At 41.2% G+C, this 18,828-nt stretch overlaps 2 protein-coding genes across 2 annotated transcripts in view; both read right to left on the bottom strand.

Annotated features, from left to right (window-relative positions):
• The window catches only part of LOC143277769 (uncharacterized), an 86,633-nt gene extending 82,784 nt beyond the window's left edge, over positions 1-3,849 (bottom strand). Inside the window, exons 1-2 of the mRNA XM_076582670.1 lie at positions 3,729-3,849; positions 1,269-2,471 (exon numbers count right to left, since the gene is read on the bottom strand). Coding sequence (XP_076438785.1) covers positions 1,269-2,471; positions 3,729-3,813 — 1,288 coding nt within the window. The 5' untranslated portion in view covers positions 3,814-3,849. The remainder of the gene's footprint in view (positions 1-1,268; positions 2,472-3,728) is intronic.
• A 4,495-nt stretch (positions 3,850-8,344) lies between these two features.
• The window catches only part of LOC143277768 (uncharacterized), a 66,511-nt gene continuing 56,027 nt past the window's right edge, over positions 8,345-18,828 (bottom strand). Inside the window, exons 25-29 of the mRNA XM_076582669.1 lie at positions 18,006-18,134; positions 15,897-15,932; positions 12,232-12,327; positions 10,841-10,865; positions 8,345-8,525 (exon numbers count right to left, since the gene is read on the bottom strand). Of these exons, the coding sequence (XP_076438784.1) occupies positions 8,345-8,525; positions 10,841-10,865; positions 12,232-12,327; positions 15,897-15,932; positions 18,006-18,134 (467 nt within the window). The remainder of the gene's footprint in view (positions 8,526-10,840; positions 10,866-12,231; positions 12,328-15,896; positions 15,933-18,005; positions 18,135-18,828) is intronic.

Here is an 18,828-nt window from a genome sequence, read left to right as displayed (position 1 = left end):
TTAGCTGTATAGAAAATGTATCAAGAAATCGATTTAAAAAATTACTTATACATTCAAATAATCAATATTACCAATGTTGTATAAACACAAAGAATGCAGCTAATCCCAAACATTTTCTAAATTCGACACTAGCAGCACATTCAAGACAAATTACAAGTCTAATGTATAGACTTCGTTTAATTGCCTTTCGTACAAAATTTTCTAAAAATATAAAATGTATATGCGGTAAGCAAATAACTGTAAGCCACCTACTCATTCATTGTCCGAGCATAAGACAGTTACTTCCAAAAGATGTAGTTGATGACTTTTCTTCCAATATTTCATTAGCCACTGAAATGATTTTGAATGATTATTCATTGCTAAGAATGTTTTCAGAAATTTTAAACTCCAGTCCAGTTGGTATCCTCCTTTGATGTATTATATTTAATACTGTTATTTATATTTACATTGTTGTAGGTTAATACTTGTTGATATGCATATACATATTCTCCTTCCCATGACAACTCATTCAATACACACACAACCTCTTTAGACTTTTTCTTATGATATACTTTTCCTCTGATACATAACATGAACTTCTTTTTTCTTCTTTTTTTTTTAACACTAATATTCACATGCATTCCCTTTCCTTTATACACTACTTTACTCCTTTCCGTCTAAAAACACTTATAGTGAATAGACGTTAAACTGAAGAAAACATCGTTTTTTTTTTTTTTTTTTTTTCTGCTTGGTAGTTGTTTTTCCGATAACGTCTTATCAAGAGCGAGTTTTTCTTTGCTTGGGTCAATATGCTTCCAACCAATCAGACTTCTTTATGACGCTTCTTCCCCGTTTTTATGGAAAGTGAAGACATCAGTTCAGTGCGTGGCCTTGTGATTCAGTGTATTACTGCATAAAATATATGATTAAAAAAATAATAACAACAACAATAACAACAATAATAATAATAATAATGAGAAGGAGATTGATTGATTGAATCCTTAATGGCTAAAAAATTAGGCGCAGTAAAGGCCTTTTTTTATAATTCTGCCAATTTAACGACACAAAACATAAAAAAAAAACCCAAAAAACAAAAAAAAACGACACAAAACATAGAAATAAAGAAATAAAATAACTAAAACGACGAATAAGAAGAGGAAGAAGAAAACTATTCGCGCGATCGTCGTTGTTGTAGTCGTCGCCGTGGTGCGTGTGTGTATGTGTGTGTGTGGTGTGTGTGTGTGTGTGTGTTGTGTGCAAGAGCGTGAGAGTGTGTGTGCTGTACTCACTCTGTCTGCGTATTCGTTTCAGTCGATTCCTCTTCGTACCGTTGCTCATCCACCGCACTACAGCCTCCATCAACACTGGGTCCCATGACTTTGTCCCTGCATACCTGTAAGGATGTGGCATCCTCACTGTGGAGACCTCCCCTATTCTTTTGTATCCAAGGTTGTTGGTTGTTTCCCTAACAAGCAACACTCCACCAGATCTGTGGCCGGTCTTACGAACTTGTGGAAACGTACCGTTAGTCTTTGTCACCTTTCTGACTTCTTTGTCAGTCAAAACGGCAGCAGCTTTGCCCCAGTGAAGTGTTGATTCTGCATGTCTCACTTCACCCTTGTCTTGCCCAGTACGGAGTTCGTCGAGTTCGGTTTGTGTTTTGTGTAGTTTCTGAATACTGTCTTTGTTTTTCCGACAGTTGAAAGAAGCTGATGAATTGTGCGCCTCGTCAGATTCCTCCTCCCTATTGTGCGCCTCGTCAGATTCCTCCCTATTGTGCGCCTCACCAGATTCCTCCCTACTGTGCGCCTCTTCAGATTCCTCCCTGTTCTGCGCCTCTTCAGATTCCTCCCTACTGTGCGCCTCACCAGATTCCTCCCTACTGTGCGCCTCTTCAGATTCCTCCCTATTGTGCGCCTCACCAGATTCCTCCCTACTGTGCGCCTCTTCAGATTCCTCCCTACTGTGCGCCTCACCAGATTCCTCCCTACTGTGCGCCTCACCAGATTCCTGCCTATTGTGCGCCTCACCAGATTCCTCCCTACTGTACGCCTCTTCAGATTCCTGCCTATTGTGCGCCTCACCAGATTCCTTCCTATTCGGCGCCTCTTCAGATTCTTCCCTATTGTGCGCCTCATCACATTCCTTCCTATTTGTCGCCTCTTCAGATTCCTTCCTATTTTGGAGCCTCCGGATTGCCGATGGACGCGGAGTTCCTCCATGCCTGTAACCTCGCGGATTATCGATGATGCGGACATGCGGCTCCATGACGGCAGCTTTGTTCTCTGCTAGGAATGTTAAGCCGGACGCCTTCCCTTGTGTCTGCCGCTCGGGAGGAGCAGCTCCAGTCTTGTGTCTGCCGTTTTGAAATGCATTTTTGTGAAGACCCCTGTGAGATGCACTGCTATACAGGTGGTAGGATGGTGGTGGTCTACCGATGTGCAGGTTGGGTGGACCCTCCGGTGATGTCTGGGCCCTGGCATGGGCGGCCACTGGAAATACACGTGGAAGGGTGGGGGAGAGTGGGGGGAAGAGAAGAGGAGGGGGAGGAGGGGTGATGGGAAGAAGAAGAAGGAGAAGGAGAGAGAGACAGGCAGACAGACAGAGAGAGAGAGAGAGAGAGAGAGAGAGAGAGAGAGAGAGAATGAATGAATGAATCTTTACTTTCGAACGGTGAAGATATCAGCACTTTGACTGACTTACATGTCCGCCATTGTTCTAAGAGACACACAAACAATTACATATATAAATGTTGTTATTATACTCAATACATGTATAATGTACTAGAATAACGCAGTGTCAAACTGAGAGACACAACATCGCTAACGAGAGAGAGAGAGAGAGACAGAGAGAGAGAGAGAGGAGGAGGAGGAACCCTACCATCACCAAACCGCAACTACTACTGCATAATAAAAGCATGGTTTCTGCTGGTAATCAGATGAATCTTTGCTACTTCGGCTATAGATCCCAGATCTAAAAAATACAACTAGAAGTAATGCGGATCTCTGGTACTTCAGCTAGTTTCCAGATCTAGATTAAAACAACAACAACAAAAACTGCTGCCATACAGTATCGGCTGACATAATGTTCGAACACACACACACACACACATAAAAGGAAGATTACAACAACAACCAAATGCACACACACACGCGCGCGCGCGCGCGCGCGCGCACGCACGCACACACACACACACACACTATATATATATATATATGTGTGTGTGTGTGTGTGTGTGTGTGTGTGTGTGTGTATTAACTGTTTCAGTCGATTACTGACAAATGATAGTTATACACCAAAAACTTGTCAAATAGAAATGGCCTCACAGAGCAGTCTCCTTATGATACAACTTACAGTGATACAACTCACAGTTGGTGTGTTAACTTACCTCTGGATTTCAGGATCAACATCTTCGGTTAGTGTGGTGAGCTCAGTGGGAGCTTACTGTAAAATACACATCTAATGCGTTGTGCTGTGTCTCTGGGGTAAACCATTGTACCAGCGACCATCCCTTGGAATTTACAAGATACTTCAACCGGGGTTCCTAATTAATTCTAACAATCATCATTATGATAGGAATGATAATAATCCAAATTATAATAATAATATCATTTATTTTCAGTCTAATATCATCATCTTGGATGTACAGACTATAAATAAATAAACGAACGAACAACTCACAGTCTCCTAATGATACAACTTACAGTGATACAACTAACATAATTCATTGTGGACTTGCCGCGCCTTACCTTCATTGTGTACCTGCCAACACAGCACCACGAACACCAACAAACTGATCCTCGTACACATTTCAGCTTCCCCGTCAGTCTGCATTCAGGTCATGGTGGAATCTGTTCTGGAAGAACAAACCAGACAAGTACAATCTGTCTTGCCAATAAGCCACGCATGCAAAGTTTAGTATGTACAACCGATGACCCACACGGAGCAATGAACAGGTCTTCAAGACCTAAACATCGTACAGCTCAAGTTCAAGTTTGAAGGTGGTTGATGCAGAATTTATGACGTAATTTCGCCTTGACGTCAAATCATGCACGTGAACTGATGTTGGGTTATCAATAGCCTAAGGTCTGGATTGAAACAAGCATCACACACTGCAACATAATGTATATTGTTGTACAAAATAAAGGCCCGTGTTTTTTTTTCTCTCTCTCTCACAGATTCTAAAATTAATGGTATATGCCGAGTTTTTTGTGGACGAGCGCTTACACATTCTTCACGTTAACAGCTTTCCACGGGGAAACTATTTCCATTCCTTCCAAATTGTTCAAATTTGAATTTCAGCATAATTTTATCACAAACTCTGACGTCATAATATACGCGCGTATCATCTATTAAACTTAACACTACAATGGGACTCATCGAAATGAAATGTTCATTTTTACGAACATGAAGACTGAAATGTGACGTACAGAGAACACACAAATATATGTTTGTTTTCTGTTGTTTCTGTGTACAATCCAGAAAAAAAATGAAATGACGAATTTTCAAATCTCATTTTAGGACAATCCTAGCCTCAACTCTTACCAGTTTGCTGAAAATATTGAGTTTTGCTCAAATAACCACACTGGTGTCATTCAAGACTCAATATCAGACACTCACTAACAAGCAAACTACTCAGATCATACACCAAATGAAAGACAATTAAATATTCTTTCACATGAAATCCATGTTTTATTGATTATCCGAATCAGAGATGAATGGCATCTATTCAAATTAGGCCTTATAAGTAATTTTTTTATTTTATTTTGTTATCTTTTTATCCAAAACTCTCAAAAAACAACAACAAAAAAGTTCTTTCTACAGGATTCAAGACTACTACTCAAGGTCTAGTAGATGGGGTGGGGCGTGGGGGGGACTGAGGGGGGGCATAATGGCGACTATGGGATTTCGAACCAGTGCACTCACATACTCTCACTTTATAAGCAGACGCGTTACGTCTGGGCCATCACTCCACTGTCTTTCAGAGTTGCTGCTTGCACCTGACTTGAGAGAAACATTCTCATTCGCGGAATGAGAAACACCCCTTAGTCTGTCAGGTACCCTTCTTTTGTTAAGAATGTTTCTTAAAACACAGTGTGTGTGTGTGTGTGTGTGTGTGTGTGTGTGTGTGTGTTTCAGGCTTGTGGTGCAATGTCTAGTTTCTAATCTCAAGAGTGTCTTTTAGCACCATGTGGGTTATTATCTCTTGTTACTGGTCCCCATTGGCCGTGTCTGGCAATGTTCCAATTCCAGATTTCAACACTATCATTGACACTATCGTTTTATTCAAAGATCTTATTTTTCCTCATGTTTTGAGGGACGTATTCGTAATAAAAGAGTTTCCTGCCAAAATATTGGAAGTTGCTCTGTGCTTAACTGTAACGTAATACATGTAGTCTCTGAATCCGGCTGTTTTATATTATTGTGTGCTAAATCACTATTTTCCTTCTTTCTTTTGTGAATTATTGTGCGCGCGCGTCTTCGGTCGGAAACCTAGCTCTAAGCGTTTTACAAACGCGGGGGTCATTTGCACAGCTGCCAAAGGGCGCTCATCATTCGGTTCCTGTGTCATTAGATTGGGTTTCAGTCAAGCACAGATACACTCATACAGACGTGTAACATTTTAAGTGTAGGACCATTTTGTTTATTTACCCCCCCACCCCACCCCCCGTCCCCCACCACGTAGGTAGCCATACTCCGTTTTCGGGGGTGTGCATGCTGGGTATGCTCTTGTTGCATGGCTTACTTTACACAGGCCTTATCAGCATGCGACTGGGGGCCACGACTGGGGGCCTACTCTGGCAATGTTGTTAATCATTGATATTGGCACTATATTTTGAGTCAGCTTCATAGCAAAGTTTAGTGCAATGGTTTATATTCTCTAGAAACTTACAGATTCATGCAACATAATGTACTTTGTTCATACTAATTAATTTTCTAGGGTTACCTACTTAATTTTCTTGCATTCCAGTAGTAATTGATGGGGCAAGATAGGCAGACAGAGAAGGGGAAATAGGGCCTGGAGAGAGAAAGAGGGGGAAGGAAATTAAAAAAGGGGCAAGACAAGGGGTGAGGAGGTGATTTCATTTCATTCCATATTGTTTATAGCCTAGTCGAATACAGTAGGCCTTCTCAAGGCTGTGAGAGGAGGTGATCTGAGGGTAGATAGTAAAAATTAGATATTCATAAAGAGACAGGTTATACAGAGGAAAAGGCAGAGAAAGAGAGAAAGGGGGTGGAGGGGGGGGGAGGGGGAGAGAGGCGGGAAAATGAGAGAGAGGGGGGGTGAGGGGAGAGAGAGAGAGAGAGAGAGAGAGAGAACAAATAGATCAATAGACTCAGACACCCACAACCTTATGCAGAGAGAGAAAGATATTCAGAGAGAGAGCACAGTGATACACACACACACACACACGGAGAAAGAGAGAGAGAGAGAGAGAGAGAGAGAGAGAGAGAGAGAGAAAAGCATGCGAATACACAAACACTCACACACAAATATATATATATATATATATATATATATATATCTAGAGAGAGAGAGAGAGAGAGAGAGAGAGAGAGAGCGCACACACACACACATATATAAACACACACACACACACACACATACATACATGTGTACATACATACATACATATAACACACATACATACAATACATACATATATGTATACATAAATACATACATACATACATACAGACATACATACGTATACATACATACATACATGTTACACACAAACAATGGAAAACAAGACTTACCTGAGTACTAGGAGTGTGCTAGTCCATCTGGAAATTTTCAAAAGATTGATCTTCCGAAATCTTGATGACAAACAGTGGTATTCCATTCTCAAATTTTTTGGATTGAACAACCAAAACACCACTGTCCATGAAAACAATCACAGGAACAGGCAAATCCCTCTCATTTGCTAACAACTTCTCTTTCAATTCAGAAAATGTAACATTGTCACTCATCAAAAATGCTGCGAGCTGATCATCTTCTTTGTTCCTCTCGAAGCATGACGAGCGCTTTGTTGATCGAGGAGGTGGTGCAGGTGTGGGGATCTGGCTGGAAGGTACATTTGGCCAAACAGACGGTGGATGTTTAGGTCGCTGTTTTCCTCTTGAAGTGACTGTTTCAAATCCAGCAGGCCAGTGTAGCTCACAAACAACAGTATCTTTTGAAACGATCAACTTGTCATTTGGTATTGCAGAAATCCAAGCTTTCTTCTCATTTTCATCCTTTGGAAACCGATAGACTGACAATTTCTTCTCTGTGTCACACCCTTTTTCAGAAGAATAATTCGTTTTACAGCCGTAAACACAACATTTCTTTCCCATGATGGAATCCAAACACAAGAAAAACATGCCATGAAAAACCGGAAGTTAGTTACCGAAGCCAAACAACCGAAATGAAAGCAAAAGAAAAAGAGAAGAAGAAAACTCTGCATACATGATCATACATGACTATTCTGTGAATAAGATAAAAGACTCTGGGTTCGTGGTGATTGATTGAAGTTATCCCCAGGCCATACTGGGACAAACAATCCCTACTTCGTCCGTTTTACCGTTTTCTTTGAATTTAGACATCAAAGGGGAGAAAACTTCGTTCGCAGTTTGGGGAATCAATTTTAAGGAGTTAGGTCCCTTGACCGACCCTTGCCGTTTTACCGTAGGCCCCCAGCCAGAGAGAGAGCTTGCACTACGAAGTGGCCTGTGGTCAAGTTCGCTATGTCTTGTTGCCATAAAAAAACACCGAACGCTGACACGGGTTATATGAACTTTAGCGTGCGTATTTGATCTGCGTGCGTATACACACGTAGGGGGTTCAGGCACTAACAGGTCTGCACATAATTATGTTGACCTGGGAGATCACACACACACACACACACACACACACACACACACACAAACCCACACCGTGTCAAAACCACCCTCTCAATATTTCAAGCTGAAAGTGTGACCCGAAAGTATTATATATCACTTTCTCAATGTTTGACTTTAAAAAAAATCAGTACAAATATAAGACACTCCAAAATGATAATTCAACTGAAGATCTTTATTAAAGAGATGTCACAGAATGTGCAAAACTCAATACAAGACATTCCCAAAACTGACACAGAGAAAACAGAGGGAAAGAGAACGAGTGACAGAGACAGACAGACAAAGAGACTCGAAAACAAAAGAGACAGACTGACTCAGCGACAGACGCAAAATTCGAGTTCGAGAGACAGAGACAGAGACAAGAGTGCCAGACACAGACAAAGACAATCATTTATAGACCCCCCCCCCCTCACCCCCCCCACCCCCCAACACACACACACCCAGCATCCCCCTTCCCCCCAACCCCTCCCAGAAGTGTTGCTCAGACTTGACTCTCTGCCACAGAAGATTCAAGTTCGGTTTCAGCATTCTCATCGGTCTGGAAGTCACTTTCGGAGACCTCGGTGTTTGTGGCGGTTGTGGTACTGGCGTCATCGTACAGCTCAGATTCCAGACCATGCACGTGGTCCTCCAGCTCTGATAGACGATTCTTGTGGTCATCCCTGGACAATACCAATGAGGGGAAAAAATCATATGGGCTTGAATAAGCCCTCACTGGGACTGCCGATCCTTTGAAAACAAACAAATAAAAAACAAGAGAGGCAAGGCCTTCAAGACTCACTTGTGATACACTTTAAAAAAAAATCTAATCGTTAAAATGTGTTCTGTATCTGTTATTATAAAGCTTCGCGTTTAAAAAAAAAAAAAGTAAAAAAAAAAGAAAAAAAAAAAGAAAAAAAGTCCTAACCAGATTCGAACCCCGCATGTTCGGGTGAGAAGAAACTGCCTTATCCATTACACTATCGTGGCTCCTTAACTGACGTTGTATAATTTAACATTTGAACATACTTTTTTAAAGGGCGATAAATCAATTGCGGTATTCGCAGTGAGAATGCTGTTTAAATCATATTATTCTGGTTATCTTGGGCATTCAAAAAATCTTTAAGGGCAATTAAAAAAAAAAAAAAAAAAAAAAAAAAAAAAAAAAAAAATAATAATAATAATAATAAAAAAAATCTTTTTAATGGCTATCTCCGCAATTACACTGCAACATTTAGCCGTTTTCACTAGATCTAGATAGATGTACAAGTTTAGTTACACCCGCCGGGAATGTAGTACGACACGGTTGATTCAATTTCTCTTTTATGTTCATTCTAGTTTTATAGTTTTAAAGTTGATATGAACATTTAGTATTTTGCTAAACTAATAACAAGTAGAGACAAGTACAAGTACTTCTAAACGTCGTAAGAAGTGAAAAGGACTTCATTTTGAGAAAAGTCAAGACTGGATTTTTTTTCGTTTCATCGTGATCAATTCAAGGGTATTAACTCGCATGGTTTACAATTTCTAACTGTGAATTCTGACTGATTCTGTGGATATTTTTATGGCAGTTTGGGGCATAATCCAGTAAGTGATCAGGCGTTCACAAATCTTTCTCTGAATAAATATTTAACGGTCTCCTTCTCCAACTTTCCATCACATGTTATCGTGTATTGTCCATTGAATATAGGATTGAACGGGCAGGTCAACAACCTTAAACAAAATGGCGTCGTTCGCGTTCGCGAAGAATATGAGCACGCGCTTTGAATGTGTATAAATATGTGTACGCAATTGATTTTTACCCATGACCTTCAGGGCTCAGCCAACAGATCTGTAAAGTCCACTCGTCGTACTGATTTTAGTATTTACCGAAAAAGACCACTTGGGCGAATGAACACAGTGAAAGTCCTGTACACTGAGAGTAAAACACACAAGCTTTTTATGTATTTAGTATAATTACAAAATGTAATGTTTAAGATGAGAAAGATCAGTTTAAAGCAAATTAAGCCCCCTAGCATTAATTACAGAGTAATTTTCCTTGTTTACCAGCTGCACCAAAACGTTTGCAAAATAAATAAAATTTCCATGCTTAGCAAAAGAAGTTCCTGTTTGAACAAAAAATGATGATAATGACTGCTCTTGTTGTAGTGTCAAATATCAGATCAAAGGGCCAGGTTTAGAGAATACAAAAAATATAAAAGTAAATGCAGTTTGCATATAATTAGGCTTCCTTTTTTTTTTCTTTTTTCTTTTTTTTTTTTTTGTGCCCATCCCTGAGGTGCAATATTGTTTTAAACACGATGACTGGAAAGAACTGGATTTTTCCTATTTTTATGCGGGGGGGGGGGGGGGGGGGGAGCATAATGGTAATGGTTACATTCATATTTCATTGCTTCCTACTGAATGCTGATTGACTCAACCGATGGAGTCTCCCGTCGGTCCGACGGATGAGTAGGCAGGCAGGCTTATCTGTTGGTGTGTGTCCTCATATGGGAGAAGAGGCCGATTCTGGATGCGCAGCACTCCCGGCACAGGTGTTGCAAGGGAAAACGTCTCCAGAAGTTGAGCCCTGCTTCCTTCGCTCACGCTTCTCCTTTACCCTTCCACCGCCAGTCAATTAGAGTACAGAATTCCCTTCAGAAAAGACAATGGCTAAGAATAGCTGGGGATTCCCCATGCGATGTATAGAAAATATGGCCTATCCTACCACCGAACATTAAGAGCAGTAGGTTCATGGATAACAGACCAATGAATGGTAACCTTTCAATGACGTAGGTCCTCTACCACGCCTGTGCATAAATGCGAGCTTGGCGGTGAAATGGTTAATGGCCAGCGTTCAGCACCGTCTTGTCGTGTCAGGACGGAGAGCAGTCACTATCAAAATCACCAGTTCATGGGTTTGCTAGCTAGACCTAAAACAACAACAACATGTGCTCTTCCTACTTACAAAGAGACGTAGACAGTTCCATAAAGAGGGGGGTGGGGTTGGCTTACTTACCCCTTCACGTCATCTTTTTTCAGTTCTGAAAAAAAAGAAAATTAAAAAAAAAAGAAAAAAAGAAGAAGAGATGATTAGGCTAATTGTCCTGTGTCGTTTTGTCACACACACACACATGTATCCACGCACACATACATGTATATATAATTAGAATTTTACACACACACACACACACATATATATATATATATATATAGATTATATATATATATATAAAGAGAGAGACAGAGAGAGAGATAGATGATTTATATGGTTTTACTGTTATATTGGTGTTAGTGTTTGCATGTGAGAAGCAGAATGTTGAGGTATTATGAGGTACGGTGTGTATGACGAGGTGTTGTTGTTGTTTTGTGTGTGTGTGTGTGTGTGTATGTGTGCGTGCGTGCGTGCGTGTGTGTGTGTGTGTGTGTGTGTGTGTGTGTGTGTGTGTGTGTGTGTGAATCAGTGTTAGGGTGTTTGGCTGGATGTCTGTGCAAGGCTATGCATGCAAGTTGTGGTTTCAATGTTTAAAGGCATGTTTTACACGTCGGTTTTTCACACTGCAGAGCGCAGCTGAGCATGGCTTTACATGGAAATGCGCTACATCATCATCATTATTATTATCATCATCGTTGTCGTCAGTCATTATTATTATTGTTAGCATTATTATTATCATCTATCAACAGCAGTAACAGCAGCAGTAGTCATTACTATTATTGATTGTTAATATTAAGTGGTAGTGTTATCATCATCAGTGCCGCAATGGAAGTGTGCTCAGTGGGCCCATAACCCAGATGACCGTGGATCGAAAATCGCTCTGCTAACATTTCCCTGGAGGAAGGTGGCAGAATGGTTAAGACGCTCAGCTGCCAATACAGAGAGTCCATGAGGGTGTGGGTTCGACTCCCGCTCTTACCTTTTTCTCCCAAGTTTGCCGACCGGAAAATCACACTGAGCGTCTAGTCTTTCGGATGGGACGATAAACCGAGGTCCCGTGTGCAGCACGCACTTGGCGCACTGAAAAAGAACCCATGGCAGCGAGAGTGTTGCCCTCTGGAACAATTCAGCGGAGGAAATCCACTCTCATAGGTACACGAATGTCTACGTATGCACTCACTATGCATGTTGGGTTATGCTGCTGGCCAGGCATCTGCCTAGCAGATGTGGTGTAGCGTATATGGATTTGTCAGAACGCAGTGATGCCTCCTTGAGAAACTGAATTTGAAACACATCATCATCATTATCATTATTATCATAAGTAGTAGTAGCAGTAGTAGTTGCAGCAGCAGTAGCAGTAGCAACAGTAGTAGTAGTAGTAGTAGTAGTAGTAGTAGCAGCAGCAACAGTAGCAGCAGCAGCAGCAGCAGTAGTAGTAGCAGCAGCAGCAATAGCAGTAGCGGTAGCAGCATCACCTTGTTCTATGCGCTGTTGACAGCTCTTGAAGGCGATGACCATTCCCACCGCCACGAGGATGGCAGCGACGCCAGCCAGAATGCCGATCAGGACTCCTGACAATGGACCCACAGCGTGACACACAGCACATTCATCAACTGACACACAGCACCTTTCATTAACGGACACACAGCACCATTCATTAACGGACAAACAGCACCTTTTATTAACAGACACACAGCACCTTTCATTAACGGACACACAGCACCTTTCATTAACGGACACACAGCACCTTTCATTAACTGACACACAGCACCATTCATTAAGTGACACACAGCACCTTTCATTAACGAACACACATCACCTTTCATTAACTGACACACAGCACCATTTATTAACTGACACACAGCACCTTTCATTAACGGACACACAGCACCATTCATTAACGGACACAGACACCATTCATTAGCTGACACACAGCACCTTTCATTAATTGACACACAGCACCATTCATTAACTGACACAAAACACCTACATTAACTGACACACAGCACCTACATTAACAGACACACAGCACCATTCATTAACGGACACACAGCACCCACATTAACGGACACACAGCACCCACATTAACGGACACACAGCACCTTCAATAACGGACACATACCACCTTCATTAACTGACACACAGCACCTTTCTTTAACGGACACACAGCACCTACATTAACGGACACACAGCACCTTGAATAACGGACACACATCACCTTCATTAACTGGCTCACAACACCATTCATTAACTGGCATGCAGCACCATTCATTAACGGAAACACAGCACCTTTCATTAACTGAAACACAGCACCTACATTAAGTGACACAGCACCATTCGTTAACTGACACACATCACCTACATTAACTGAAACACAGCACCTACATTATCTGACACACAACTCCATTCATTAACGGACACACAACACCTACATTAACGAACACACATCACCATTCATCAACTGACACACAGCACCTTCATTAACTGACAAACAGCACCTTTCATTAACGGACACATAGTACCATTCATTAACGGACACATAGTACCATTCATTAACTGACACACAGCACCATTCATTAACTGATACACAGCACCATTTATTAACTGACACATAGCACCTTTCATAAACGGACGCACAACTCCTTCATTAACGGACACACAACACCTACATTAACTGACACACAGCATCTTTCATTAACTGACACAGCACCATTCATTAACTGACACACAGCACCTTTCATTAACTGACACAGCACCTTTCATTAACTGACACACAGCACCTTTCATTAATTGACACAGCACCGTTCATTAACTGACACACAACACCTTTCATTAACTGACACACAGCACCGTTCATTAACTGAACGCGTCATGACGGTCTGTGTTTTTTTGTTTGTTTTTTTGTAGTTGTTGGGGTTTTTTTTTTTGTTTTTTTTTCACAGCATATGTCTCTGACAGCGCCACCCTTTTTTATTATTTATTTTCCCGGCATGCTTTCTTTTTTTTTTTTTTTTTTTTTGTATTTACTTTCCTATTGCAGTGAATTTTTCTACAGATTTTTGCCAGGTACAAGCATTTTGTTTCCGTGTTGTTGTTTTTTTGTTTTTTTTTTGTTTTGTTTGGTTTGGTTTTTTCGTGCGCTTAAGTGCATGCTGCACATGGGACCTCGGTTTATCGTCTCATCCAAACATCCATCCTCTCATTCAAATTGGGTCGGGGGACACAGGTTAGTCATTGTTCTATTGGCGAGAAATTGACTGCAGCTGTCAAGCTTTGTGACAATGTGAAAAAAGGTCTGCAGCTGTCAAGCTTTGTGACAATGTGAAAAAAGGACTGCAGCTGTCAAGCTTTGTGACAATGTGAAAAAAGGACTGCAGCTGTCAAGCTTTGTGACAATGTGAAAAAAAGGACTGCAGCTGTCAAGCTTTGTGACAATGTGAAAAAAGGACTGCAGCTGTCAAGCTTTGTGACAATGTGAAAAAAAGGACTGCAGCTGTCAAGCTTTGTGACAATGTGAAAAAAAAGGTCTTGCTAACATGGGCCCTCGCTGTCGACAAAAAGTCGCCTATGGCGGTGCAAGAGGTAATAGTGGACATTTAGGCATTTCAGATCTTTTAGGCTGCATACGTGTGGAATGACTGTGGTTGCTGTGTATTGTTAATGTGCTTTACACCACAAATTCTTTATCTTTGTTGTTGTTGCTGAGTTAATGAGGTATTCTGCCTGTTTCATCAATACTGCATCAATCCCAATCCTTAATCAATCCCAATCAACCCAAATCCTGCAAAAAATCAATCCATATCCTGCATCAACCCAACCCTGCATCGATCCCAACCCTGCACCGATCCCAACCCTCCATCGATCCCAATCATGTATCAATCCCAACCCTGCATCGATCCCAATCATGTATCAATCCCAATCCTTAATCAATCCCAATCAACCCAAATCCTGCAAAAAATCAATCCATATCCTGCATCAACCCAACCCTGCATCGATCCCAACCCTGCATCAATCCCAATCCTGCATCAATCCCAACCCTGCATCAATCCCAATCCTGCATCAATTCCCAATCTTGTATCAATCCCAATCCTGCATCAATCCCAACCCTGCATCGATCCCAACCCTGCATCGATCCCAATCATGTATCAATCCCAACCCTGCACCGATCCCAACCCTGCATCGATCCCAATCATGTATCAATCCCAATCCTGCATCAATCCCAATCATGTATCAATCCCAATCATGTATCAATCCCAATCATGCATCAATTCCCAATCAGCACGCTGCTCGCCATGCCTGAACACAGTTTTAGCTTCAACCCCTGCACTGAAGGTAACGATTCGGAGTTCAGGTGTATCCGTTAACCCCCTAACCGCTGAATCTTGGTGAAATAGGAGGTCGGTACAGAACTAGTTTGAAGTGCGCCCACTGCTTTTTTTTCTTTTTTTTGTACACTCACAATGGTGTCCCTGATGTTGCTGACCCCAAAGCCGCACAGTTCACACAGGGAAGGAGCCCAGCTAAAGCAGGGTGTATGACAGACACTCTGACCTGTGCCGACACCTACTTCACTGACGATCGTAGTCTTCGCCAGAAGTCAAGGGGTTAAACCGTTGCACATAGTACAGTAAGTAATAGGCATAATGTATGTATGTATGTATGTATGTATGCATGTACCTCTCTCTCTCTCTTTGAAACATGAAAGAATAGATAAATAAAGAAATAAAAAAACCAAAGAAATAAGTAAATAGATAAATAAATAGAAAGACAAAGTATGAATAAATAAATTCATACTATAATAAACATATGAATAAATAAAACGAACACAAAGAAAGAAGAGGATAGTACATTTACACATGAAAACACACACACCAAAAAAACAACAACAAAAAAACAAAAAAAAACAACAACAAACAAACAAAAAAGTAAAAACAAAACAACACACACACACACACACACACACACACCACCACCACCACCAGCAACAACAACAACAACAACAGAAATACGAGGCCAAGAGAACTTTTTTTTTTTTAAACCAACATGAACAAAATTAAATATAAAAAAAAATAACGAAGAAAATACCAAGAAAGACAAATTCCGGAAACAAACGATGCACAGCACTGAAACACGTAATCACCTTTTCCTTCTTTCACTGCTGATTCAGACTCCGCCTCTGGTAAACAAAAACAAAGAAACAGAACAAACAAAACAAAATTAACAAAACACTCACGGATACGTCAAACTAATCAATGATAATTATTCACAATGCCTAGACAGTGTCACGGCGATGGCTGACTAACAATAATTACCCAGTCTGCACCTTCTCCAAAATTTTGAATTTTATAATTAAGTGGCGTTGTGCGAACAACAGGGTGGGTGAGTGAGTGAGTGAGTGAGCGGGGGTGAATGTTCCCAGGTACATGCACTGTCCCCCAGATGTCGTTTTCGCTCCACGCTGTCTGTACCTCTGTGGTCATGTTTGTTCTTTCCATGGTAACTCCCATCCTCATGCCCTGGAGATATGCCTGCCATCAGTTTCAGTTTCACAGTATCAGTAGCTCAAGGAGGCGTCACTGCGTTCGGTCAAATCCATATACGCTACACCACATCTGCCAAGCAGATGCCTGACCAGCAGACGTAACCCAGCGCGCTTAGTCAGGCCTTGAGAAAAAGAAGAAAAAAAAAGAGTAAAATAAAATAAAATAAAAAAACAATAAATATAAGTAAATAGATAAAATATATATATATATATATATATATATATATATTTTAAAGGATCAATACATAAAAAATACTACTACTGCTAATGATAATATTTAAAAGGCGCAAAATCCTGATTAAGTCAACTCTAGGGCGCGCGCGCACACACACACACACAAAAGATAAATAAGCAAATAAATGTAAAACATGCAAACACACGTTCACACACACACACACACACACACACACACACGAGTAGCAGATATGCAACAAACATGCAGAAGGTTTCACAATGAAGCATCACTGTGTTCGGACCGTTACAAAGCATCTAGGCAGATGCCTGACCAGCAGCATAACCCAACGCACTTAGTCCATCCAGCCTTGTAGGCACGCATAATATGACATCTGTGTACTGATCAGTGTGGGTTTCTGCTCAGTGTGTGTGTGTGTGTGTGTGTGTGTGTGTGTGATCTGTCTTTCCGCAGGTGAAGTCCTGACCGGGCCTGTAGCCAGGTTGACACAGACCTCGTCATTACAAACACTGTTGTCTACCTGACAGTCTTGCTCGCTAATTTGTTGTGTTGTTGTTGTTGTTGTTGTACGCTTATAATTGACTTCATCAAGTTTTTTGCGCCTTATAAATATTATTAGTAGTAGTAGTAGTTCGTTTTTATTTTGTTGTTGTTGTTGTACGCTTATAATTGACTTCATCAAGTTTTTGCGCCTTATAACTATTATTATTAGAGGTAGTACATTTTTTATTTTATTTTGTTGTTGTTGTACGCTTATAGTTGACTTCATCAAATTTCTGCGCCTTATAACTATTATTATTATCAGCAGCAGTAGTAGTTCTTTTTCATGTATTTATCTATTATTTATTTATTTACTTATTTCTTTTTATTTTATTTCATTTTATTTTTATATTTTAATTCTTTTTTTATGATCAATATTATCTTTTCTCAGGCCTGACAAAGCGCGTTGGGTTACACTACTGGTCAGGCATCTATCTACTTGGCAGATGTGGTGTAGCGTATATGGATTTGTCCGAACGCAGTGACGGCTCCTTGAGCTACTGAAACTGAAACTGGGTTTCTGCTACAGAGTTTTTTGCCAGAGGAAAACCCCCTTTCTGTTGCCATGGGTTCTTTTTCAGTACGCAAACTGAACCTTGGTTTACCGTCTCTTCCTAATGACCGGACGTTCAGTTTGATATTTTTTTCCCAGTCCAACTTGAGAGAGAAAAAGGCTCAGCATGGAATCGAACCCAGTCCCCCAAACGGACATTGTATTGGTAGATAAGGGTTTGAACTATTCTGCCATTTTGCTGTGTGTGTGTGTGTGTGTGTGTGTGTGTGTGTGTGTTTAGTCGAGATGTGTATGTGTTGTGCGCGCGCGTGTGTGTTTATGCGTGTGCGTGTGTGTGTGTGTGTGTGTGTGTGTGTGCGCGCGCGTGCGTGCGTGTGTGTGTGTGTGTGCGCGTGCGTGTGTGTGTGTGTGTGTGTGTATGTGCGTGTGTGTGTGTGTGTGTGTGTGTGATCTGTCTTACCGCAGGTGAAGTCCGGACCGGGCCTGTAGCCAGGTTGACAGACACAGACCTCGTCAATACAAACACTGTTGTCCACCTGACAGTCTTGCTCGGTGTCACACGGTGCACCGTACCGTCCTGATATGGGCTCTGGGGAATTCAGAAAAAAAAAGAAAAGTATTTTATTTGGAACATGTCACAATACAACACAGATATCAGATGAACAGGACAACAAGAAAATCTGATATAAATCCTGTCCTCATACATGTACATACTGAAAATGTGACGGATGTCATCATAACTAGAAGTTAAGACGTGATCACGCGCGCGCGTGAGCGTTGATCATACCACAGATGGCGCCATTTTGAGAAGAAACGTCAGTCTCGCAGATACACAGAGACTCGATACACGTGGCTCCGGCAACACACGTTTGTGTGACGCTACATGAGTCACCAACTCCTTGACCTGCACACACACACACACACACACACACACACACACACACACAGATTGAAACTATGTATCATACAAATAGTAAAGAGTACACAACTTCAAGTCAGTGCTGCTTACGCTACCGATTCAGCTAGCACACATGTAAATAAAAGATACATTGGAACAAAGCCACACATACAGTTAAAATACATACCAAGAAAACGGTCTGTCAGTTCAAAATGATCTGTATTGAGGGTAAAAGATTAAACTTATACAGGTCTTTTACATCTTGCCCCCAGATGAACCATTCTAAACAGCAAAGAAGGTGTGTATGTGTGTGTGTGTGTGTGTGTGTGTGTGTGTGTGTGCGTGCGTGCGTGTGTGCGCGAGCGTGTCTGTGTGTGTGTGTGTG

The sequence above is a fragment of the Babylonia areolata genome, chromosome 35 (genome assembly GCF_041734735.1).
Source record: "Babylonia areolata isolate BAREFJ2019XMU chromosome 35, ASM4173473v1, whole genome shotgun sequence".
In the NCBI taxonomy this organism is placed as follows: domain Eukaryota; kingdom Metazoa; phylum Mollusca; class Gastropoda; order Neogastropoda; family Buccinidae; genus Babylonia; species Babylonia areolata.
This window is presented reverse-complemented; position numbering and strand designations above follow the sequence as displayed.